The sequence below is a fragment of the Macaca nemestrina genome, chromosome 6 (genome assembly GCF_043159975.1).
Source record: "Macaca nemestrina isolate mMacNem1 chromosome 6, mMacNem.hap1, whole genome shotgun sequence".
Taxonomy (NCBI): domain Eukaryota; kingdom Metazoa; phylum Chordata; class Mammalia; order Primates; family Cercopithecidae; genus Macaca; species Macaca nemestrina.
In genome coordinates, this window is record NC_092130.1 from 42,809,050 (window position 1) to 42,834,566 (window position 25,517).

At 44.4% G+C, this 25,517-nt stretch overlaps 1 protein-coding gene across 14 annotated transcripts in view; it reads left to right on the forward strand.

Annotated features, from left to right (window-relative positions):
- LOC105467094 (kelch like family member 3) overlaps positions 1-25,402 on the forward strand; it is a 270,346-nt gene extending 244,944 nt beyond the window's left edge. For 10 of the 14 annotated variants that reach the window (XM_071098389.1, XM_071098391.1, XM_071098388.1 and 7 more), the window contains 7 exons: positions 3,060-3,177; positions 3,877-4,074; positions 5,604-5,705; positions 8,812-8,940; positions 14,468-14,608; positions 17,005-17,148; positions 20,781-25,402. In XM_071098389.1, coding sequence (XP_070954490.1) covers positions 3,060-3,177; positions 3,877-4,074; positions 5,604-5,705; positions 8,812-8,940; positions 14,468-14,608; positions 17,005-17,148; positions 20,781-20,809 — 861 coding nt within the window. In that variant the 3' untranslated portion in view covers positions 20,810-25,402. Of the gene's footprint in view, positions 1-3,059; positions 3,178-3,876; positions 4,075-5,603; positions 5,706-8,811; positions 8,941-13,635; positions 13,721-14,467; positions 14,609-17,004; positions 17,149-19,308 lie in introns of those variants that run through there. The other 4 variants (XR_003014725.2, XR_011624657.1, XM_024788170.2 and 1 more) reach the window with 4 other exon arrangements.
- Positions 25,403-25,517: the final 115 nt, after the last annotated feature.

Here is a 25,517-nt window from a genome sequence, read left to right on the forward strand (position 1 = left end):
GGCTTTACTTTAACATTACAAAATTTGCATTCTGTAACACTGTTTCTGTGAAAATTCTCAGAGATGAGTGGTAGATTTTCTCCAATATGAATGTACCCTCTACTTCCCTGGTGGGAGATAGTTTCTGGGGCATGGTGAGGGTTCCTGAAAACTTTGCCCTTTTTTTTTTAAATTTACAAAAGAAGCTGGATAGCTTATGCCAAGAATAAGCAAACTTTCTTTTGGTGGTCGAGTCAAAAGATGGAAAAAGCTCTCACTTTCTCTTTTTATTTTGCTTGTTTTTTCCTCACTGTCTCCAGAATTTTAATCTGGTGTTCCAACATATTTTAACTAAAGAAAATGGCATTCTAGTTTAGTTTCTTTTTTCATTTTTAAAAACTCTGTATTGTTGTTGAACTCCTTGCATGTGCTGTTTACTTTTTATTCATGTATTCTTTATTCCAAACAAATACTTGAGCCCTCACTTTTACCTGGCAACATAAGTTTGTGGAGTTATCTTGGTGACTGAGGCAGATACATCTTCTGCCCAGGCAGGGCTCACCGTCTAGAGGCGCAAAAGACAAGTCACTGATGGTCCAGCACAATGCAGAACCCACAGGGCAGGTGAAATCTCAGAGGATGGATGTGTAGTTCTGACTTGGAGGCCAGAGAAGTCCATTTGTAGGAAATAACATGTAAACTGAGACCTGAAAGATAAGCAGGTGTTAAGGCAGAGCGCTCAGAGTTGGGAAGAAGGTTTCGAGTCAGGGAACAGCACGTGGGAGGGTGTGGGGTGCCTAAAGTCCTTGCAGAAAGAAAACTTAAAACTGCTTTTATTCTCACTCAGCTTCAGAAATCAGATTTCAAAGAAAATCTTGCAATATTTGCCTTCAGTTTGGCTTTACCAACTCAAAACCGGAAAGACAATGCAAGTTCTGGGCATATTTACGAGCACGTAATTCTGCCCTTGAAGAGTAGATTAGGCATTGTCTGGAGTTTGCCAAGGGGCTGTGCTCATTAACATCCCCCTTGAACTGTTCATGGATGCCTGTCTAAGCAAAGAATTCCAGATGGGAAGTAATGTAGAATTCATCTTTACTCTGAAAAAGGCTACTCTTGACACAGGGCAGTGGGCCCTCTGAACTGAGGCACCCAGGAAAGTCAAGAACAGAATGTTTCTGTCTGGAAGCAGCAGCAGCAGCAGCTCGAGGCTGGGCTTTGTGTCCTGGGTTCCTTTGGAATGCTTTAGAAGTCAGAACTGATATCTGAATTTTTGAACACTGGTCACCCACTTTTGGTGACAGACAGCTGTGGACTAAATCTGATGACCAGTGACCACCCACATGGCAGTGGGTGAGCCTCTTCTGGAATATTGGGGAATAAAAGATTGATCTGTAGTAATGGTGAGCTCTGGTTTTGCCTCCCGTATGGTGGGAAGTGTTCATTTGAGGGATGTGCTCCTGCGAGTTCACACAGAGTTTGATGGGCACTTCTCTCCCCAAAAATACATCATGGGGAAGTAAAAAGCCCTATGATAATTCATAATGGCAAAAGTTTTTCATGGCATATCATCAGGAAATCTACACAGTGTGGATTAAAAAGGTAGTTCTCAAAGTATGAACCCTAGAGTGGCAGCAGCAGCAGCACCTGGGAACTTGTTAGAAAGGCAGCCTCTGGGCTCCACTCCAGATCCACCGAATCACACTCTGGGCACAGGGCCCAGCAGCTTGTGTTTTCACAAGTCCTCTAGGTGATTCTGATGTATGCTCAAGTTTGAGAACCACTGGGTAAAGGAGACAAGCTACAGGTAATGATCAAATGAATTTGCTGGTTGTAACTTCCACCCTTTCTCTCCACTCAAGAAAGCATATCGGAATGCCATTGAGTGAGAGTGACATCATTGTGGGGACAGCTATGAATTTGCACACGCTTATTAAAATATGTAAACTATAGGTAACTGGTACTTTAATATTTATTTATTAATAACATGTGACCAAAGTCACAGCAGTGATACCACAATTAAGTACTGCAGTTCTATTAACCTAACCAGAGCAGTAGTTTTCATTGTTTTTGACCATGCCCTTGCAATACAAAATGCATTTAAATTTCTATCCAGAAGACACATGTAAGTGTGTACAACTAAAACAAATATTTCATGAAATAATATTCTTATTATTGTACTTTTAAAAATATATATGCTGGTCATAATCCATTAAATTGATTTCATGACTTACTAATGGAAAGTGACCTGTGTTTTGACAAACACAGATGCAACCAGCTGTGTTTGCTTGGATCCTGTCTCTAGAGCAGGAGTTGCGGGGGTGGCTGGCCTCACCCTCTGTCAGATAGACTTGGATTTCAGTCTCTGCCTACACTCCTAGCTGTGTGACCTTGGGCCGCTTAATGTGTTCTCTGAGCTTTACTTTCCTATCTGTCAATGTGGATGATGATGATTACCTCACAGCTGTGGTGACGAGTAAATGACAACACATTTCACATAGTGCCTGGCAATGGCGGCTACTACCTTACTTGTGGAAATAGGACTGCTAGCACTAGTTTTCAGAACATCATCAGTTTAATAACTTTTGTAATAACCACCTCACAGGAGTTTTTCACAAGTTTTTTCTATACTGCAGTGCAAAAGTGCACCCTACATTCTAGGCATTCAGAAATACTTTTGAATAATACTTTAAAAAATGCATCCAAATTCTGCACTCTTTTTCAAAGTATATTCAAGTTTGTTTTGATATAAGATTTAGCACCTCCCATTCCCAATCTTGAGGACACTGAGATTACAGATGATGCCCTACGTGGCTTCACACACCCACAAGATAGCCCCTAGTGGGGCATTTGGGAAATAGAACTTATGATTGTGTTTCTGTGGGAAGATGCTTGTTAGACTTTTCTTGAATACTCATACCTGTTGGTGACTAGGGGCAGCATCTCCATGTATGTAGCTCTGTAAACTGGCATCTCGGATCATCCACAGACCCTGAGTGATAAGCCATGTGGAAGTACCAGGGATACCATAAATCCAGATTTTGGGGAGACCCCGCTAATGTCCACTTGTCTCTCTGGAGGTCATGATTGTGGTTGGCGGCCAGGCACCCAAGGCAATCCGCAGTGTGGAGTGCTATGATTTCGAGGAGGACCGGTGGGATCAGATTGCTGAGCTTCCCTCCAGAAGATGCAGAGCAGGTGAGCAGCCTCCCAGTTCTGCAAGCTGTTTTTCCCCTGCTGGTCCCCACTCTGTGCCAGAAGTCGTGAGCTACTCCTTGTTTCCTCAAGCATCTGTGCATTTCAGGCTCCCTTTCTTTTCCCTCCTGCACAGTTTTTTTTTTTTTTTTTTTTTTTGTTTTAAGACAGTCTTGCTCTGTCACCCAGGTTGGAGTGCAGCGTCATGATCTTGGCTTACTGCAACTGCCGCCTCCTGGCTTCAAGTGATTCTCTCACCTCAGCCTTCCAAGTAGCTGGGATTACAGGCACACACCACCATGCTTGGCGAATATTTGCATTTTTAATAGAGACGGGTTTCACCATGTTGGCCAGGCTGGTCTTGAACTCCTGACCTCAGGTGATCCACCCACCTTGGCTTCCCAAAGTACTGGGATTACAGGCATGAGCCACCACGCCCGGCCACTTGCACAGTTTTTGGCTCTTTTGGGGTCAGTTCTTATGAGCTTGGGGAGTTAAAGCTGATTCAAGTATTTACTTGAGTCAGACAAAATTAGAAAAGCAAGTAGGAAAGAAATCCAGTGAATCCCATGACTGCCAAATATCTAAAGTATCTTCGGTGGTGACTTTTCCTGTGTCTGTCTTGCTCCTCCATTGTCATCCATCAACTTGAGCAGTCATGCGCCTGACCTGACCTTGATGTCTCGGTTTCCTGTGCCTCAGGTGTGGTGTTCATGGCTGGCCACGTGTATGCCGTGGGAGGGTTTAATGGCTCACTGCGGGTGCGGACAGTGGATGTGTATGACGGCGTGAAGGACCAGTGGACATCCATTGCCAGCATGCAGGAGCGCCGGAGCACGCTGGGCGCAGCGGTGCTCAATGACTTGCTCTACGCGGTGGGAGGCTTTGATGGCAGTACTGGTAGGTTCAGGGTGTGTTCCCAACCCCTCCTAGCCTGGGACACACCCTCCGTGAAACCCTGTTTTATTCAGCCAGTTCTGGACCAACTTTCTGTCCATGTGTAGCTACTGCCCCAGGGAGATACCACCCTTCTGCCTCATCCAGCTTTCAGGGGAAGAGCCAGGCCTTCTTGCACACAGAATATGTAACTGCCCATGTACTAGGCTTTCTAGGACTCAGAAGAGTCCCTTTCCTACTTTTCAGTGTCTGGGAAGATGAGACTTAGAAGGAGAGCATGCTTAGCTGGGGGGTGCCTCAGGCCTCCAGTTTGAATCCTCTGCCAGACAGATGAGGGAGCTGAGTTCAGCACTTGGAAGAAACCTGGCTCAGGTCACGCAGTGGGCCAGGCTGCCCATTTTTTCTGTTGCCCTTTCTACTACCCCACTTGAAGCTTTGCCAGGCTTTTTCACCATAGGTGAGCCTTCTTGCCTCTGGACTCTATCTAGCTTCAAAATTTCAACCCGAAACCATTAGTTGACATAAACTCAGAGAGGTGATCTCATCTCTGCTCATGCTGCCAGGTAGGTGTCTCAGTAAACAGTAGCTCTATTAAACTAATATGATATCCTTTGGCCCCCAGGGAGGGGAAAAGCAGTGTTTTTTTACTTCTCTGAATTTTTATTTGTGTCTTCACAATTTGGGGATTTTTCTCAGCCTTCTCTTTGCCTCACTCATATAATTCCAGGGCTTTAGCCCCTCTGGAGGCTGCCTTTAGTGAGTGGGGCAGAGAACGAAAGGGTAGTGGTGCATTGTTTCTTTTGGAAATTACTTTTGGCTATAAGTAGAGAACCTGATTAAACTGTGCCTTAAAACATGAGGGATTTTGCTTTACTCATGAAACAAGAAGCCTAGAGGTTAGCAGTGGCTGAGTTGGTCCAGTGGCTCATGGACATTGAGACCCCATTCTTTAAGATTAGATTTTCTTGGCCTTTTTCTCATGATCATGAGATGGCTGTTATACCTCCAGCCAACACATTTGTGTTCCAGGGGAGAATGGTATCTATATCAGAAAAGCAAAGGCCGTTTCTAAAATCCCCATAGACTTCTGCTTAGGTCTCATTGACTTGGTCACCCCTAGCTGCGAGGGAGTCTTGGAAAGCAAGTGTTTAGCTTTCCACTGCTAAGATAGACGAAGCTGGGGGAAAGGGGATTGGAATAGGTGTTCAGTGAGGCTACCTCAAGTGACTACTTGGAATCAAAGTATCTCACTCTGCAGTTTTTATGATCTACGTTTGCCATGCATTTCAGACACACCCCCTGTCCTTTCACAGCCCACTCTCTGGGTCAAGTCTTAATAGTCCCCGCAGGTAGACACTGCAGATGTGTTTGAGGGAGTCGCCACAGGCCACATGGTGATTCAGAGGTGGCACCGAGCCATACATTTAGGTTTCCAGCCCCTGCATTTGGACTCCTCCCCCATCCTCACTGCTTCTTACACAGCAGGGTGAGGCCTGGTGCCATGGAAGTCTCATGAGTCTCTTGTCTCCCAGGCCTAGCATCGGTGGAAGCCTACAGCTACAAGACCAACGAGTGGTTCTTTGTGGCCCCGATGAACACGCGGCGGAGCAGTGTGGGTGTGGGCGTTGTGGAGGGTAAGGAGGTGCAGTGGCCGGTGGCCAGGCCTATCTGGCCCACAGGCCTTGTCCTGGGTCCAGCATCCTGCTTGGTGCTTCCTCTACCTTGGTTTATTCCTGAGATCACTCCTCTGAGTTAGGTACTATTATCCTGATTCAGCAGATGAGACTCAGAGAGGTGGTGGAGCTCCTGGCCCGTGGTGGAGCTGGGCTGGGGGAGTAGAAGGAGCCCAGAGGGGAAATGCCGGCCTGTGGTTTGGCCCCTTGTCAATAGCTCTGCTGGAGGTTGGGGAGGGGAAGGGAGTAGGGAATCTATAGTCAGCATGTGACCCAGGAGGATAATGTAGTGGAGGGAGAATTAAATGTGTTTAATGAATTTTGTCCTCATATTCATATGTTGAACATTAACAGAACTGTGGGTGAGGTAGGCACGTCTTCTTAGGTCTGATGACTGTCTCTGCAGGGCAGGCTGGTGATCGAGTCCAGCTCTAGTCAGGAAAGCTGTGTAGGGTAAGGCAGGAGGGCGTGGTGAGGTCTCGGGCCTGGTCAGATGGTACACATTCGTTTGTAAAAAAAAAAAAAAAAAAAAAAACTCTCACGTCTAGTCTCTCGTTTTGTTTGCAAAACCCTTGTGAAGGAGATAGGCAGGACTCAGATTTTCTCCATCCTCCAGATGCCCCACATTCTAATGACAGTAAATAGCACAGCCTGTCCTTGAACTCAGGTCTTCTGACTCCTAAGCCGGTGCTCTTTCCACTGTGCTATGCCCCTTCAGAATGCTGACAAATGCCAGTAGGTAGGAGTTCTGTAAATATGTGTGAATTCAGTGTACCAAAGCATAGACTATTACTTGAACTAAAATGTTATTTGCAGGACAACACTGATTCATCAACCTGTGCGAGTGTGAGAATTTAGATGGAATATCTGTTCATTCAGACATGTGTGCAGACATTCCATCTCTCATGTACATACTCAAGAATACACATGCAAACACAAATGTGTCCTGGGGACAGCGTAACATTCAGCGAGTTAGACATTCATAGAAATATTCTTTTCTCGCACTGTATTTCTCAGTCTGCACTGGTATTGTGTAATTTAAGTTTTCGTTTAAAGGTATACTATTCTAACATACTAAATAAGTCATCTTTGTGAGGGCAAGGATTTTGTCCTCCTTCCAAGGTGAATTGTGTCTTGCAATCTCATTCTCTTGGTGGAACAGAAATTGATTTGTCTGCCAAGTATAAGTGCTTTGTCTAGCCACCTTCTCATTTCTTCTCTTGTTCCTTAGCCAGGAATATCAAACAATAGAGTAGGGGTTAAAAATAGCAAATCCCTGTTAATAGACTGAAGGAGGAACCTTGAGTGTGTATTTTTTCAGCTGATGCAGATGGAATGGTTGATGGGGGTTAGAGGAGGTGCCATAATGGTGGTAATTTAAAATACTCCCCTTGACAAAAGCTTTTGTGAGCATGTTCTGTATGTGGAAGAAGTGCTGTCTTGTAGCACACCCTGTTGACATGGAAGACAGGCTGGGAATTTGTTTCTTCTGCCCCTCCTGAATCTGAAGCTCTTTCGGCTGTGGGCACCCTGGGGCAGCAGAGTCCAATTTACAGCTGTGGTGAGAATGTTGAGGGAGGAACTTAAGTGGACTCTGCTTCAATGTGGCCTTGAAGAGACAGCTCTCTGCAGTGTCTGGCTTCCTCTCCTCCCTCTCATCATCTCATTACCATGGCTATACAGTTTGAATGACACTGAAAAAAAAAAATGGAGGAAATCGCAATAATTTGCTACTGGCTGCCTCGAAGAATAGCTATTTAGGAAAAGACTGTGTGGATCAGAGTACAGGCAGAAGCTCCCCAAGAGAACGGAGAGTGTGCTATGGAGATTGTCGCATCTGAAGCAGCACACACCGTACAAGTAGCCTGGACCATAGAAGGGCTGCTTAGTCAGGTTTTTAAAAAATTTTCACTCCGGTGCGTGCAGAACTGAGGGGAGGGTGTGTTTGTTTCTTCTAGATGGGTCAATTGAGAGGACCCTGGGGCAGAAAATAAAGCCAGGCTCGATGATGATAGAAGAAAAACATTTTTACATTTGATAATACAGCAGTAGTTCTGGTAGCAGAGTATAGGTTTGAGCCTGAGAATCTTTCTAACTTAAAATAATTGCGGATTTTCAAATACTAGTAGTATTCTTGGTGTCTATCCATCAAGAAAGCACATATGACCAAAAAATCTACCAAGTAATCCTGTTAAATGGATTTGCATTTGGCGATGTTTATTTAGTCTGCAACTAGTGTGACTCCTCCCTCTGTTCCCACAGAAGAGACCATCCCACTGCATTTTAAGACTAAATTTTAAACCCAAAATGTTTGAATTTCTGCTTTGGGATAGCTCAAATGCCAAATGTTTCCTCCTGCGTCCAGCCTCACTGTCAGCTCTCAGCCCCAGGCGGAAATGATACTCTTGGGTAGCAGCTTAATGGTATTTTAATTTAAAAGTAGATGACGGCACCTCAGGGCTCTTGTGTATGGCTCAGAGATCACAGGGTAGTCTGCAGAAAAATTCCAGCCACCCTGGCCCACGATGTACAAAGAACACTCCATTCACACACTGTACCTGCCAGGGTTGTGGAAGGGGTAGAGACAATGGCTAAGACAGGTTTTGGGTTCTCATTGAAGAAGATTTTTCCATATTTATTTCATCTGCTATTTCAAGCCTTGAGCCAGAAAGGTGGTCTGCCTGCGTATAGCTGGGGGCCTTCTAGCTTTCCATCTATCCAGTGCTGGTGCCTTGTTCTAGAGAAAATTTAACCTAATTCACCAGCAAGATTATGTTGAGTCCCAGTGGTGCCAGGCCATAGCTTTGGGCTGGGTATTTGGGGGTGCTTATTTAGAATGTTCAGTGTTTTCTTCTAAGGAGCTCATGGCTTAAGAGCAAGTAGAATATGTGAAGAAATGTGAAGGATGCTTTGCTTGGTTGAGGAGTAAGTTGGTGGTCCCCTGGAGAAAGAGGGAACAGAATTCTGAGGTAAGGGTGCCCCAGTTGGTTGCAGATAGGGTTTTAGCTGAGCTCTGGTTTCATGCCAGTGTCCCTGGCACCACACTCAGCCACTTTGTGTGTTGCAGGGAAGCTATATGCTGTTGGGGGTTATGATGGAGCTTCCCGCCAGTGTCTGAGCACTGTGGAGCAGTACAACCCAGCGACCAATGAGTGGACATATGTGGCGGACATGAGCACCCGTCGCAGTGGCGCAGGTATGGGAGAACCTCGGGATGCTGGCTGTGTCTGATTTGCTCACAAGTGGGTCTTTACATTTTTTTTTTTTTGTTTGTTTCATTTTAGATTCAGAGGGTACATGTGCAGGTTTGTTACATGGATATACTGCATAACAGTCGGGTTTGGGCTTCTGGTGTACCCATCACCCAAATAGTGACCATTGTACCTAATGGGTAATTTTTCAACCTTCACCCTCCTTCCAGCCTCATCCCTTTTGGAATCCCCAGTGTCTATTGTTCTCATCTTTATGTCCATGTATACCCATTATTTAGCCTGTACATGTAAGTGAGAAGATACGGTATTTGATTTTCTGTTTCTGGGTTATCTCACTTAGGATTATGGCTTCCAGCTCCATCCATGTTGCTGCAAAGGACATAATTTCACCCTTTATTTGGCTGCATAAGATTCCATGGTGTATACATACTGTATTTTCTTTAATCAGCCATTGATGGATACTTAGATTGGTTATATGACTTTGCTGTTGTCAATAGTGCTGCTTTAAATGTAACGACTGTACATGTCTTTTTAGTATAATGATTTCTTTTCCTTTGCATAGATACCCAGTAGTGGGATTGCTGGGTCAAATGGTAGTTATATTTTGAGTTCTTTGGGAAATCCCCATACTGTTTTTCCATAGAGGTTGTATTAATTTATATTTCTACAACAGTGTATAAGCATACCCTTTTCTCTGCAACCATGCTAATGTCTTTTTTTTTTTTTTTTTTTTGAGATGGAGTCTCACTCTGTTGCCCAGGCTGGAGTGCAGTGGCGCCATCTTGGCTCACTGCAAGCTCCGCCTCCCTGCAAACTCCGCCTCCTGGGTTCACACCATTCTTCTGCCTCAGCCTCCTGAGTAGCAGGGACTACAGGCACCCACCACCATGCCCAGCTAATTTTTTGTATTTGTAGTGGAGATGGGGTTTCACTGTGTTAGCCAGGATGGTCTCGATCTCCTGACCTCGTGATCCATCTGCCTCAGCCTCCCAAAGTGCTGGGATTGCAGGTGTGAGCCACTGCACCCGGCCTTTTTTGACTTTTTAATAATAGCCATCTGACAAGTATAAGATGATATCTCATTGTGGCTTTAATCTTCCTTTTTCTGATGATAATCATCAGATGTTAAGCAGTTTTTCATATGATTATTGGCCACTGGAGTGCCTTATTTTGAGAAATGTCTGTATGTATATCCTTTGCCTGCTTATTAATGGGGTTGTTTTTTCCTTGTTGAGTTGTTGGAGTTCCTTGTATATTCTGGACATTAGTCCTTTGTTGGGGGCATAATTTGCAAATATTTTCTCCCATTCTGTAGGTTGACTGTTTACTCTGTTGATCATTTCTTATGCTGTGCAGAAGCCTTTTTGTTTGTTTGTTTAATTAAATTCCATTTGTCTATTTTTGTTTTTGTTGCACTTGCTGTTGGCATCTTAGTCATAAATTCTTTGCCTAGGCCAATGCCCTGAAGAGTTTTTCCTAGGTTTTCTTCTAGGACTTTTATAGTTTCAGGTCTTACATTTAAGTCTTTAATCCATCTTCAGTTAATTTTTGTATATGGTGAGAGACAGAGGTCTAGTTTCATTCTTGTGTATGTGACTAGCCACATACAGCACCATTTATTGAATAGAGTGTCTTTTCCCTATTGTTTTATTTTTGTCGACTTTTTTGAAGATCAGCTTGTTTTAAGTATGTGGCTTTGTTTCGGGGTTCTCTATTCTGTTCCATTGATCTCTGTGTCTATTTTTGTACCAGTACCATGCTGTTTTAGTTACTATAGCCTTGTAATATAATTTGAAGTCAGGTAATGTGATACTTCTGGCTTTGTTCTTTTTGGTTAAGATTGGCTTTGGCTATTCGGGCTCTTTTTTGGTTCTGTATAAACTTTAGGATTGTTTATTCTAATTCTATGAAGAATGATGTTGATAGTTTGGTAGGAATTGTGTTGAATCTGTAGATTCCTTCAGGGAATATGGTCATTTTAATGACATTGATTCTTCCAATACATGAGTATGGGATGTTTTTCCATTTGTTTGTGTAATCTGTGATTTCTTTAGTCAGTCACAAGTGGGTATTGGTTCAACAACCTAACATTTTATTTTAACTCCTCCTTCTTTCGTTTTGCTGTATATAATCCCACTAGCACCTTTGCAGCTAGACACAGCACTTATAAGTTAACCTTTCCTGGGGGATCACTAGAGAATGGATGAGATAATACGCTCCTCATCATCGCTTATGTTTCTATGAAGGTGTTTACATCTTTTGAAAGTGAAGGCTTACTATGTGCCAGGCACTGTCCTAACAAATACTTTTTATGCCTCAATCCATTTAATCCTCACTACAGCCCTACAATGTGGATACAATATGAATTCCACTTATCAGATTTAGAAAGGAAGGCTGCCAGTGGTTGAGTAATTTGCCCAAGGTCATATAATTAGTAATGCTGACTCCAGAGTTAGTTTTTTAAATCCCTAAATTATCAGTCTTATTCCTCTGAAGTAGTAGGACAAGTCTTCAGTTGACAAAGCTGAGCTTGCCTGTCTGGGATTGAAAGCCAAGCTATTAGTGTTCATGTTTGGAGATAACTTATGTCCCCTGCTCCCACTTTTCCTCACTTCAATGCATTCCCCAACATGGGAAGAAAATGACTTTCCAAAAGGTTTCCACTTCTACTTCTTGTCAGAAAACCAGAAGCTCTATGGTCCTTTGGGATTTTTCAGGAAGCGGAGCAACAACCCCTTCTCCCCTGCTTTGTCTTCCCATCCATTGTCTTAGAGGCCCAAAGGGAAGGGTCTGAGGGCAGACAGAGGCATCAGTCCACTGGTTCTTTATTGCTGGTTCCTGTGGTCAGTGGTGACTGATTACCAATCTGATCCTGGCGGGAAGGCTGTGTGACTTCTGAGAAGGGTAGCCACATTCCCACAATGTTATTCCTTTCTCTCTCTCTCTCTTTTTTTTTTGTGTATTTTTGGAGATTGAGTTGTGATCTCATTTTATAGTACCAAACATATGACCACTTCCTCAGCATTCTTTAAAAAGTATGCTATTTTAATATTTTTAAAGAGCCTTTGTGTGCTCACTGGTTTCAAAAATAAAATCTGCATGATGCCATTTAAGAAGTGTTTGTGTTTGGAGTGCTATTTTTAGGGAATTTTTGTCTCTGCTGATTCTGACAGGTTGGCCCTTCCTGAATGTGGAGCCATTGCCTGGAAGTCAGGAGGCCCGGGACTTGGTGCTGGGTCTGCTCTCATTTGCCATATGACCTTCCTTGGGCAAATCCCTTCCCTTATTCTGGCCTCTAATTCCTTATATGTGAAATGAGTGGGTTGTAGGGCTGTAGTAGATGTTCCCTAAGAACCAAGTCAATCCACAAATCCCATGATTCTTTTCCTGTCGTAAACCTCTTTCGGAAATTTTGGTTTCTAAAGTTTTGGTAGAGTCTTTTTCGTACTCCCTAGAAATCCTCTGTTGTGACGTAAGGGGTGAGAGCTCAGCATGCCTGGGGCAGCACACCCTGAGATGCGTGACCGCTCCTAGGGCCGAAAGCCTGGGGAGGCAGCCGGGCGTGAAGCCGCCAGGGCAGACCTGCGTTAGGAAGCTCAGGCTTGTCTCTGTGGAGGGAGCCGCCTTTGGAGACTACAGCTGCTTTGTCTCTGCCAAGCTGCTGCAATGGTTATTGCTGGGTGGACATCACCTGGCCCTATTCCTGTCTCTTACCTACCCTGGAGGACCTGGAGGGTGACACGTCTGTTGCCTGGGAGTGCAGTGTCCCTGGGAGGCACACTGACCTTGATTTAGGAAATCAAAACCAAGCCTTTTTCCTGAGGTTACTGTCAGAGCCCTGGCCTCCGACTCCCAGGTCAGCCTTTCTTCAGTGCTTCACTTTCGTGAGATTTGGGCAAGTCTCACCTCTGGAGTTGGGAACCCACATACTTATCAAGGTGGGTGTTCTTGTTGGCTGAAGACCCAGAGACCAGAGGCCCTGGCCTTTGGCTGCCTGAGGCCCTTTGAGGTGCCAGGGGCGCCTGTGGCTCTAGGTCCAGGACGCCGCTGCATGAATGTTTATGGATGAGGCTGCACTAGGGCAGACGCAGAGTTGCCTGAGTGCCTGGAAGGCAGCTCGCTTCCTCAGCAGGGTGTGGGCAATGCTACCAGATGGTTAGGGGAAAAAGAGGCCCTCTCTCAGGGAATGCGTGTTCCTGCTGAGCATGGAGGAAAGGAAGGTGAGGCAGCTTTGGAACTCAACTAATTGTATTAAACCTGTCAGTTAGAGAGAGCCATTGTTGATACGACAGCGCCATCTGCTGTTAGTTTAGAGCAACTGCTGGGAGCCACTAGCATACCCACGTCATTGCTGGGAGGGATTTTATTAATTTATATTTTTGTCATTCAAGCAATATTTCTTGAGAACCTACTGCCGTGGGGCACAGGGAAGCAGACGAGGACAAGGTAAAAACAGTCCTCATCCATATGGAGTTATAGTTTACAAGTCTGGTTCTTGGGTCTGAAACCTGGCTGCACATCCCAGTCACCTGAGGAACTTTTTCTGACTCCTGACCAGTGTGGAATCTATCTTGTAAAAAGCTTCCCAGTCCGTTGAGATGCAGCCTGCCCACGGAGTGGAGTAGTCTGTGGTCCATGGGAACTACTGATCTAGTACAACTCTTTCCCTTTACAAATAGGGAAACTGAGGCCCAGAAAGGGGAAGGGTCACCCAGTGAGCAAGTCAGAGAGGCAAGTCCGGAACACAGGTGTCCTAGCTACCAGGTCAGTTGCACTTTCTAGATACTGTGCTGTCTTCCCTCTTTATGGCTTTCATCGTCTTGTTGTATAAAAGGATTTTAAAAGATTATACTAAAACTTGTAAACGAAGCAATTCTAGCACTCAGCTCAGGCCGATCAACATGGTTAGTGATCTAATAATGCCCTCTGCAGTTCAGGAGGAGAGAAGTGGGCAGAAAGGTCAGCTTCTGCTTACATGACCAGCAGGGAGGCCTCCGTAATAATAATTTCAGCACTTTTGCTGTGTCGCTAGTTTCAATTTTTAACTCTTTTTAATCAACTAATATAAGGATGAGTAAGTAATACAACATTGTAGGAAAACTAGGCAATATAGATAGGCAAAAAAGGAAAATGAATGTAATTTACCACTCAGAAATAATTATTCTTAATATTTTAATGGATTTCTTTCAGTATTTTTTGTCCTTTTTTCTTTGCTTATGAACATCGTCCCCTGTATGTATATATGTATGTATATATTTATGTTTTTTCAAAACAGAATTTGGGTCACATTTGCTTTATACTTCAAAGTTTTGAGCTTGCGAGTCTTATGAGGAGGCGGGTAGGGTGTCATTATATTTGTTTTACAGATGAGGACACTGAGGTCCAGGGAGACAAAATGGCACTCCCCAAGTCCCCTCGCTGGTCAGGGCTGTCCAGGACTGGACCCCAGGCCTCCTGATTTCTGGTTACTGTAGCCAGCCTGAGGCTGGGACACTGTGCTCTGCCTTTCAGGGGTTGGAGTGCTTAGCGGACAGCTGTACGCCACAGGTGGGCATGATGGGCCTTTGGTGAGGAAGAGCGTTGAGGTTTACGATCCTGGAACAAATACCTGGAAGCAAGTGGCAGACATGAACATGTGCCGGCGCAATGCAGGTAATGACTGCTCTCTCCATCTCCCCTTTGGGGGTCGTGTGCCTTTTCTCCCTGAAGACACTGGCTCTAAACAGCAGGGAGATTCCCAGGGTCTGGAGCTGAGTGTATATCCTGAACAGGGAGTGTCCATTTTCCAGGTGGGCTCTCGGTTAGAGGAGGGGAGAAATTGAGACCCCGAAAGCTAGCTGCAGATCCTGCAACCTAGATGCAGAGGATCCCCTTCCTCCCCACTGAAGGGTGATGACTTTTACCACACACGGATGAGCACAGACCTGGAAAAGTCCTTTGGTTGCCGTCAGTACCCCCTGCCCGACAGCTTTGTAGGTAGCTAAGCTCAGGGCTCTGTGGACAAGGGCCAGACAATGGCACTTGGTTCTATCTTTTCTTTGCCAGTGCCTGGCTAGGAGAACCTCTCATTTCCTACTTGAAACCAGTCTCCTTCCTTGCAGGGACAGTTGGACCCTTGATCAGTTCTCCTTTCCTTATTGCGTTCTTTGTATTCCTGTCTCTCCTTTCCTTCTTGTCTCCTATGCCTTCCTGTAGGAATGATTTACTGTAGAGTATTTAGGTTTATATTTCCTGGAGTATGAGGCCCCTTTTAAGCTATTTCCTTTTTGAGCTTTACCTTGTGGGTTGTGTACTGTGTCGGTATACCTTTATGCCTCTTTGCTCTAGGACAGTGTTGGCTTAGCCCAACTTCCCAGGCTGGAAAGACACACAGGTGACTTTCAGGCAGATCCATTTTCATTATTCTCATATTACCTGTTTGCTAAGCCCATTCGTGTCTGACTTGGAAGTGTAAACAGGGGCTGAGGGGATGTTTATTAATTTACTCGTTGTCTAAGCCTGCTGTGATAGAAGTTCTCATTTGGCTTGAAGCCACATGAGCAAAGAATTACAGGACCCTTAAGGCAGCTAGTCTATCTAGAACCTGGGAATTCAGTTTAGATGTAAATGTGTGTTTGCATAAAATTCATGCATAGATATTTCTATTTTTTAATAACAAAAATGGAATTACACTATAACACTATTTTGTAACCTGTTTTTTTTTAAAAAAAACTCACTTTACAATCTCTCATGAATATCTTATTACAACACTAAACTTACTTATATGATATTATTTTAAATGACTATATCATAATTTAAGCAATCTACTATTGGACACAGGTTATTTCCATCTTTTCTATACCATAAGTAATACTTTAGTTATTATAAATGGTCTTTATAGCTAAATCAGTGCACACATTTAAAATTATTTCTTTAGAATAAAAGGCCAGAAATGGATTTTTTTTTTTTTTGAGACAGGGTCTCGCCCTCTCAGGCTAGATTGCAGTGGCATAATCTTGGCTCTGCAACTCTGCCTACTGGGCTCAAGAGATCCTCCCAGCTCAGCCTCCTGAGTTTTGGGACCACAGGTATGTGCCATCACATCTGGCTAATGTTTGTATTTTTTGTAGAGACAGGGTTTCACCATGTTGCCCAGGTTGGTCTTGAACTCCTGGGCTCAAGTGATCCATCTGCCTTGGCCTCCCAAAGTGCTGGGATTACAGGTGTGAGCCACTGTGCCTGGCCAGAAGTGGACTTTTTTAATTAGAGGGAGCACATGTATTTTAGATGCCATCCAGGAAGGTGTCCATTTTATCGTCTCACCAGTATTTGAGAGTACCTTCAGCAACACTGGTAATTGCTACTTTTTGGAGTATCACCAATCCCTTAATCTAATTTTGAAAAACACACAACATATTGGACTATGGCCTTTGAAAGTCTTAATGAGCAATAATTAATTACATTTTCGTACGCCTTAGACCCTGCTGCATGAGACCTTGCCCAAAACCCATCTCACTCTGAGATCAGGGTGGGAGCTGTTCCTCATCCCTGGAAGCTGTGTGTGAATGTAGACCCCAGACTTGTAAAGGGATTACAGACATAACCATCAGCATCACACAGTGTGGATACACCATAGGGCTTATCCGGGAAAAACTTAGCAGCAGAGAAGTAGTAGCATGCATGAAGTCCCCTGAATTGTTTTATTCTCTAGCTCAGGCCTGGCACAGGAGGTCTGTGTACACCTTTCCAGTAGAGAGGGGTCTGTGCCCATATGCTCTACATACTTATAGTGTAGGTATGTGTGTGGTGGAGGGCATACACGTTATAAGTAATCAGACCCCCTGGTCAGAGAAATGATCTTGTTAGGAAGAAGGATCCTTGGAGCCCAGTGGCTGTTGTCAATATTTTCTTCCACTTAGCAAACTCAAACCTCCGGAGCCAAATCTCCGTTGTCTTACCATGAAGGGAGGAAAAGAGCCTCCCAGGCTCTCTGGATTTGTCTCTTGATCAATTCTGATCTCTTGGTGCGCCTGCTGTGATGTCTCCTATGGCTTTTGTTTGACTCCCAGGGGTCTGTGCAGTGAATGGGCTCCTGTATGTGGTTGGAGGGGATGATGGATCCTGCAACTTGGCTTCGGTGGAGTACTACAATCCTGTCACTGACAAATGGACACTGCTTCCAACCAACATGAGCACGGGGCGGAGCTATGCAGGTCAGTGTGTGCCATCTCCATGCCCATCCCAGAGGCCTCCAACACACTGGGGGAATGAGGGGTGGGTGGGCCGGTGGGATGAGGGGATGTGAGCTTGCTTAACTTGGGCCTGAGTGCCTCCTCTAGGGATGACAGGTAATTGTTACATGGCCACCACTCTTTCATTCTGAGCTCATGACAGATACTGATAATTAGCACTTATTACCCCCTGCCCCTGCCCTGACCCTGTGAATCTGAAGGTAGCCTCAGAATTTATAACGTTTGTTCCATCGAGCCACTCCAACTGAACTGAGTTGTCACAAGAGATTTTAGAATTTCATTGCCATTCCTGGTTTACTTTGTGCCAGGCTCCTAGATGGCATAAGATGCAATTCTTGCTGTCCAGAGTTGAATTGGACAACTGGGAAGACAAGATGATGTATATACAAGTTCTAAATGACATACACTAGACAGGCTTTAGCACATGAAAGACTGGTGAGAACTGGCAAAGCCAGGGAACCCTTCCTGGAGGAGACAGGCTCAATTACACTTTGAGGCTGGATCACAATCACACAAATGGCTGTCCTTTAGTGGGTGGCTGGCCCCGTGCCATGGGGCAGTGTGTTAGGAACAGAGTGTGCATTTGTTTTCATCTTTTCAGCAACTCTTGGGCTGAATGGGACTGTATCCATTTATTTTATGGATGATGAAACTGAGGTTTGGAGAGTTTAAGTAACTTGCTGAAGGCCACACAGCTAATAAATGGCAAAGTCAGTTCAAACCCAGAGTTCTAAGTCCATGCCCTTTGTGCTACCCCAGCTCAGGGTAAGCCTTAGAGTAAGGCACCAGGCGGGTGTGGAAGCTTCTTCTTGGGGAGTGTGTGTGAGGGGTTTGGTGAGTGGCAGGGGCAGGGGTGGCGTCAGAGTTGGTGTTTCTCTCTATGGGGAGATGAGCAAATATATATCCATAGTGTAGTTCAGTTCCTTGTATCTGGTTTTCCAGAACCTGGAATAGAGATAACATTATTTATCCAGCACACACAGAACATACCAGGCATTATCCAAAGTATTTGATAGTCATTATCTCTTTTAATCCATACCACAACTCCAGGGATATTCTTCCAATTCCCATTTTGCGTTATAAAGGTCAGTCATTCCATCTAGTTTGACTGCAGGGGAAGATTGTGCTGTGCAGATTTGAAGGAGTTTGCAGCACAGTCTTTCAACGTAAGACTTCTGTTGCAATGGACTTTAACTTTTTTCTTCCTTTAGAGTTTTTTTCACGTTGTAATGCTTTTCTTGGCTAAGTATAAAACATTTTAGAAGAAGTTTGGTCCTGGAGTAATTCTGTTCTGGGATGAGTGAGATAAGTGAGGATCTTCCCTTGACTCCATGCGTGCCTTAATGAGAGGGGAAGAGTTAAGTGTGGGTGGTTAGAATTTCATATATATGCTGAATATTTCATGTACCTTTCTTCATTGCCTGCCCTCTCCAGAAGTAGGTAGGAAGCAGACAAGCAAACCTGCAATTTTATGTTCAAACCCACTTACTGAATCTATTATCTTAAAGTCTAAGGAAATGTTCCAAAATGCAAAGATTTGTGGACAGTTATTTATTGGGGCCTTACTCATGATAGGAAAAAACTGAGAATAACTTAATGTCTGACATGAGGGAAATAGTTAATAATCTATGGGATATTTATATAGTGTATGATTTTTAATGTTATGAGAAAACATTTGTAATAGCCTGTTAGGTTAAAAAAGGATGCAAAGTTGTATGAACCTTGTGAACTCACACATGTAGTCCTATATTGCTGGTAGTGGGAGTGGGGGTTGAATAGCTGCTGCTTCTTCTGCAGATGGATATTGGAGTCAGATGTGAATTTGAATCCCAGCTCTGCCACTAGCCCTGAATCTCTGGGCCAGATATCCTATCATACTGAACCCCTGTTGTCTGATTTGTAAAATGGGAATAAAATTAGACTAAGCCTTTTAGGGTGCTGTGAGAATGAAATGCAGTCATACTTGTGAAGAGCTAAGCACAATGCCTGCCTGGCAGTAGACACCATGCAGTAAATGATTGTAATTATTATTAGATGCTAGAAAGTATTCCAAAAAGACAGTGGTGGTTTTCTTTGTGTGAAGGGATTAAAGCTTTTTTCTTTGTGTTCTGCATTTTCCAGATTTCCCATAATGAGAATATATTACTTTTATAATCAAGATAAAGGTTATATGAAAAAGCAACACAGGAGCCTGCTTTCAAAAACAAAAAGCTACCTTCTGAAAGAGATGTCTGAGATTCAAGTAAGATGCTGTCAAGACCAGGCACCTGGACTCAGGTTCTGCCTGCCTCGAAGCTTCAATGTCTGCACCTTTAGCCAGGAATAAACAGGAAATAGATGTCTTAGCAGAATATCTCCAGTGGGGTATCCTGGCTTGCTTTTAGCCATGTTCTGTCAATCTCATCTTCAACCAGAACATTTTATAGTTGTAGGACTATGTTAAAATAAGGCTCCAGTAACCATCCTGCCTGGAGACACCTATAAGTTAGGATTTCGTTTAGCAACAGGCACCAGAAACCCTGACAGATACTTTCCTAAATAAGGAAGTGAGTGTGTTTGTCTCAAGTAGAAAGAAATCCAAGGTTGGCCTGGGGGCTCAGACTGACATTGAAGAACCAGGTTTCTCTTCTCTTTTCTGTTCTGCCAGCTTTATCAAGGGCTGCTGCCTCCCCTTGGCCTTGCGTGAGCATTCCAGTCACAACAAGAACAAAGCCAGCGTTGCAACACTGGCACACTTGCCTTTATAGTCTTATTGGCCAGCACTGGGTCACATGGCACATCTAACTGCCAGGCAGTCTGGGAACCCGAGCTTTCAACTTGCTGGTGGCTGTAGTCAAGGACAGCAAGTTGGAAGGATGTTGACGGAATCAACCTGTACTATCTGATATGTAGCCTCAGTCCCTTACAGTGAGGTTCTGGGTCATGCGTGGATTTATAGTTAGGTGTTGAGCGTGGTTCACCCGGACTAAAACAGTAACACAGTGTACATGTCTAGAGCATTTATCAAAGTCGAGATTGTCACATTGGCAGGGTCTGTTAGATGACATTCGTGTGGGAACTGAGCATAAAGAGGTCAAAGAACTTGCCAAAGGCCATAGTGCAGGTTGACTGGTGGCAGAGTTAGGATTGGAATTCAGTCTTTCTTGCTCCCATGAAGGCAGCCTACTATACTTTCCACTTCATTCCAGTGTCTTCTAAAAGTAGAGATGAATCACCCATCGCTTCTCTTACAATGATTCAAATTTAGAGCTGCATAGCTGCCCCTGGGCACTGAGCATTGTTGGGCTGGGTGCTAGGGCTGGGGACGGGAGTCACCACAGTGAGTCCATGTGATGACACCCGGTGAGGCCACTAGCCAGCGGTGTTTGAGGGACTGTGCTCGTAGGTTCAAGTGTCTTGCCAGGACTTGGCTCTTGGAGTGGGGAGCGGCCAGCTGCTAGCAGCCTGAGTCTACAGACACTTCGATATTAGGATAAAAATTGTACACATTTCCCTTGGCTGTGACTCAGGATATCTTGGATTCATGAACTCACTGGGACTCTGAGTAATTTTGGAGAAGCTAAGATGATAACTTTCTCCCCCTTTCTTATTAGGTGTTGCCGTGATTCACAAGTCCTTGTGACCCAAAATCCCACTGCCAGGAGGTGGAGGAAGGAGCAGGTGCTGCCTGTGACTCTGAACAGCAGGACCTTGGTGACTGGATTCAACTCCCTTAGGAGGGTCTGTGCTGCTGTGAGAACTGCTGTCCTCTGATTTGGCAGACTGGTGTTGTTCATCGCAGTGTGGACACCATTACCCACCCCCGCTCCCCTGAGGTGCTCTGGCCTATGCTCTGAGCAATGGGATCCTGACAGCCCCAGGCAGCACCTTTGGGCTTTGTTTTGGTGTTTCTACAGGGACCATACAGACCCTGGAATGTGTGTGTGTGTATAGAACATGGTGTTTCTCTAACTTGGGGGGTGAGCGTGTGTGACAGTCTACTGGATTTCTTTACTACTGATCCTTTCGCTGTGTTAAAAATCAAATCACAGAGACCTCTCTTCTGGATTTGTCCCATGGGGACCCTGAGACTACTAAAGCTGCTTTCTTCCAAAGGTCCAGTTGGACAGTCTGGGAATGTCCAGAAATAACCAGTGAGGGGGCAGTTCCCTGGCCACACCCACTTATGTACTTTAACTACTGTGACTTTGTCTGCAGAAGAGCTAGAGAATTTTCAAAGCTGCACCATGTCCTCTGTGTGCTAGAATAAGGGACAAATGGGTTCCCTGCGCTTCTCAGCCCACTGTTTTTCTTTGAGTTCTCCTACAGGAAGCAGATGAGAACTGCTCAGTCTTCAGGTTTAGGCCATTGGTCTTTGATGTCATAGGTTCCAGGCCTGGGAGATATTATGTCTCTTCAGCTGGGAAAACTAGCTCTTCAGAGAAGCCTCGGGTAACACTGAAAAAAAAAAAAACAAAAAACAAAAAACAAAAACAAAAACCAGGAAAAAAACAAAAAACCGAAAACCAAAGTGGTAAGGATTCAGTTCCTGCCTGTAATGGTCTCAGAGAGGGTCCTACTTTTAAGTTTTCCCAGGATAGGACAGTCCCCATTTATACTTAAAATCCGGGTTTAATTATTCACAGCACCCCGTTTTACTCTCTGAAGTGTTCTGGTTTGGAGGATAAATAAGAGGTCACCCTCCTCCAAAGGCAAATATAGATTTGTGCCTGTGTTGGATGGAGTCGTGTGTGATTCAGATGGACGTTGGATGGCTTCAAAGGAATATACCACTAGAGCTGGCCCTTGGCGCTTTGTGACAGTGGTCAAGTCTGTCTAATGTCCTTGTCTTCTTTTTCTTGTGCTTTCCCCCATTCCAGGGTGTGCACCCTCTCCCCAAGCCCCAAGAACCTCACTACTGCTTTCCCTGTGAGGTAGGAGGTGTCAGTGGGCCCTGGGTTTGAGGCCTCCTGAGGTGTGCTTGCGTTTTAAAAAGGGAGCTTGGGAAGAGCTTTGCTAATTCACAGGCAAAAATGATTAATGATAGAGCTTCAAGCATCTTGAGGAGTGAGCATTTGAGGGTGCATGGAATAATTTGTCTTTAAAAAACTTTAAAGTTGTGCTGTTCGTAAACTAGCAAATTGCTCATGCTGGAATTTCTGGCATAAGCAGGGGAAGTCTTGTGTCTGGAGAATAGTCTCATACCTTGCAGTCTGGGACACTCTCTACTTTGAGAATCCACCTACAGGAAGCCAAGGAACTTTATCAATCCTGATGTTGGACTTCTGATACGACTGGGCTACTTCCAAGCAGGTGCTGCAGGAGATTGGCATCCCCCAACCCCTGCAGTCAGAAACCCCGAAGTCTTCCCCGCCAGTGGGCCGCTTTGTGTATTTACTGTATATTTATTGTGCCCTAAATGTGCAACTCTCCTAAAGACAAAACTTCTCTTTCTGATGTTAAGCACATATTTCTTCAACAAGACGCTTGGAGAACAACAAGGTACCCAGAAGTTGTAGAAGCCTTCAGAAGAGGCTAAAATATCCAGCTTTGGGGGACCTGGAAGAAATGTCTCCAAAGGAAGCAAGGCATGTTTTAGTTGAGTACTGTGGTCTCACTATGAAGTGGGGATGACGGTGGCTTCAGAACTCTACCTGGCTGTGGGTTGGAAGCTGATGGAATGAGAAATGTCCTTTCTCCTTCTCTGAGGAAATTTTGAGTCTTGTTTTGGTGTGTCTGTGTAATGGGGATGGGGTTGGGGTTGGGATCTGATGTATGCCGTCCACAGAAGCTCTCAATTTCAGATGACAGGTGAATTCCGCGTCCCTCCCCCACCATTGAGAAGCTAGACTTTCGTGCTGGAGAGGCTATTTTTTTATGTGTCATCTTCCAGGGAAGGGTCCCTCCACTGAAAGCTAGTCAGTCATGTTTTCTGTTTTTGGATTTTTGCAATTGGTTTCGCCTCATGTCTCCCTCCCTACAAAGCACTGCCTCTGCTGGGCGTGATGGCGAGGCCGTGTCTGTTTCACCCTCATGTGTCCTTTCTCATGGGGACCAGAACACTGGTACGTCATCACCAAAGCCAATCTGCTCCAGCTGCCCACAGATGCCACCAAAACCTGCTATCTCTTCATTACCAGGTAGGATTCTCTTTCCCCAGTGGACACAGCAGGCTATTTTCGAGTTTGTGCTGGTCACATGGTAGATGAAGCCTCTTACTGCCCCACTTAGGGTGGCCACGGCTGCTTGTGAATGCAGCTTTGCCAGTGGCGTATCTGTCATCTGACTGAGGTGGTGAAATGGAATTGAGGCCCAAGGTTAGAAGCAGCCGAGACGCCACTTGGATACTGATTTGAACAATGTAGAAGTCAGATTCTGAATTCCAAAGTTATTTCTCATAAGTACCCAATGGCATCTCTCCATCTACAAAGTTGCAGTATTATGCAAATGAAAGTGACCTCATTTTCTGCTATGCAATAAGAATACTTAATTCTATTTCCTGACAAGCCAGTTGCAATATCCCCTAAGATGCTTTTTGAGCTGTCTTACTTTGATATCTGTTGTGTAATGTTTGTATATTTCTGAGCCAGATCCTTTCAAAGATTGCCTTTTTATAAAATTGAAGCTGTAGCTTTTAGGCTAAAATTTTAATGTAGATATTTTTATAAGATATTTTTTTCAAGATGTTTGAATCGCTTTTTATTGCCCATGATAATATGTTATGTTCTTTGCATCATTCACTCTCAAACATAGTTCATGCCTGTAGCTCTCTTCCTTTTGTTTCTCACCCTCCAGAAGCATCTTTTTCAGTAGCGCCAGGTAGATGAGCCTTTTTTTTTTTTTTTAAATACCATATTCAAGGGAGTCTGCTGCATTTTAAAACACAGTCACTGGTGTTTCTTGAATTGCTAGGGACTGATGTTGTGTTCGACTCAGCTCTTGCCCATCTGTATTGATTGTGTGTGTGTTTTTTTTTTGGAGTCTGCTTTCTGTGGGGGTGAGGCTGGGCTGTCTCATGGTGGCTCCCACTGACAGGCACTGAAGCTGGCACCCTGTGGCATGGAGAAGCCTCAGGGAAAGGCCTGCCCCCCAGCACACACTCCCATAGTGTCCTAGGTCCAGCCGACCATTCCTTATTCTCTTCTATCTCCTTGTTCATCTGAAGCTTCCAATAGCTTGAGGCCTTTGCTGCTGGATGATGCCCTTTTTGGGAGCATCTTGTCTCTGACCTTTGGAAGAGGGGTCAGTCCTCATGATCCCCATGTGTTAAGCATGTGCTTTGCAGGTGCTCACACGACACTTACAACTTACTTCCTGAGCTGTGTCTGTACTCCAGGCTCTGGTTTGTGTATTTATCTGCCATTAGCATCATGATTTTTAAAATTAATTATTATTATTATTGTTGGGACAGGTGCCATTTACATTGCCTCCATGCTCCCCACTTGCACCTAGCTGGATCAGGTTGGGAGGATGAGCAAACTCGTATTCCAGTTAGTTGGAGTTTTTAAAGGCTCTGTTTGCCTGGAGAAGCAAGGAGGTTAGAATGTATTTTTTTTTTTAAGCATTTGCACTATTTAGAGTCCTAGCCCCTCATGTTCAGCTGTGCTGTGTTTCTACTGACCAAACAGGAGAGCCAGCAGCACTTCCAGCATTTGGGAATGGAAGAGATTACTTCTGTAGTGGATAATTGCAGCCTCATAGCCCCTGTGCAGCCTTCGTCATGGGACTCAGTGACTCATGGATATAGCATCAGCCATGGCAGGAATGCACAGGACTGTGGCATTTGCAGCATCAAATTGCCCTAGTGCCATGTTTGGTTATGAGATTGTAAATTATTCGCTCCCCTGTCCTCCCCTCCCCTCGTTTTCAGTGGCAATAGAGGACCCTTGTGTTTTTTGTTTAATTTGCATATTATGTGTAAAATATTTTCTTTGAAAGAAAAGTGAAGACGCTGAATGTGTATGTCTGTGTGGGTGCTCTGTCCCTGTGGTTGTCATAGCCAGTCAGACTTGATCACTGACACCCCGTACAACATGTTGCATAGGTAAGATCCTCAATCTGGTGTTCTCTGCATGGCTGTTAGGGACTGTATATCTTGTAAAAGAACACTTGTCACATGCTTGATCAGTTACAGCGATAGCTGAAGAAACATTTCCTCAAATGTATTATTTTAACAGGAATCATGTTCTAATTTCCCATCCTTTAATTTTAATAAAAGTTGAACTGTGCAAACTTTTCTCAGTATTTCATTTGTTTAGTCCACTCTCTCTGCTATGTCTCAAACATGAAAAGGACAGATTTATTCCTGTATGTCTTTGGATTAAAAAAATTTTAAGATGTACTGGACAAGA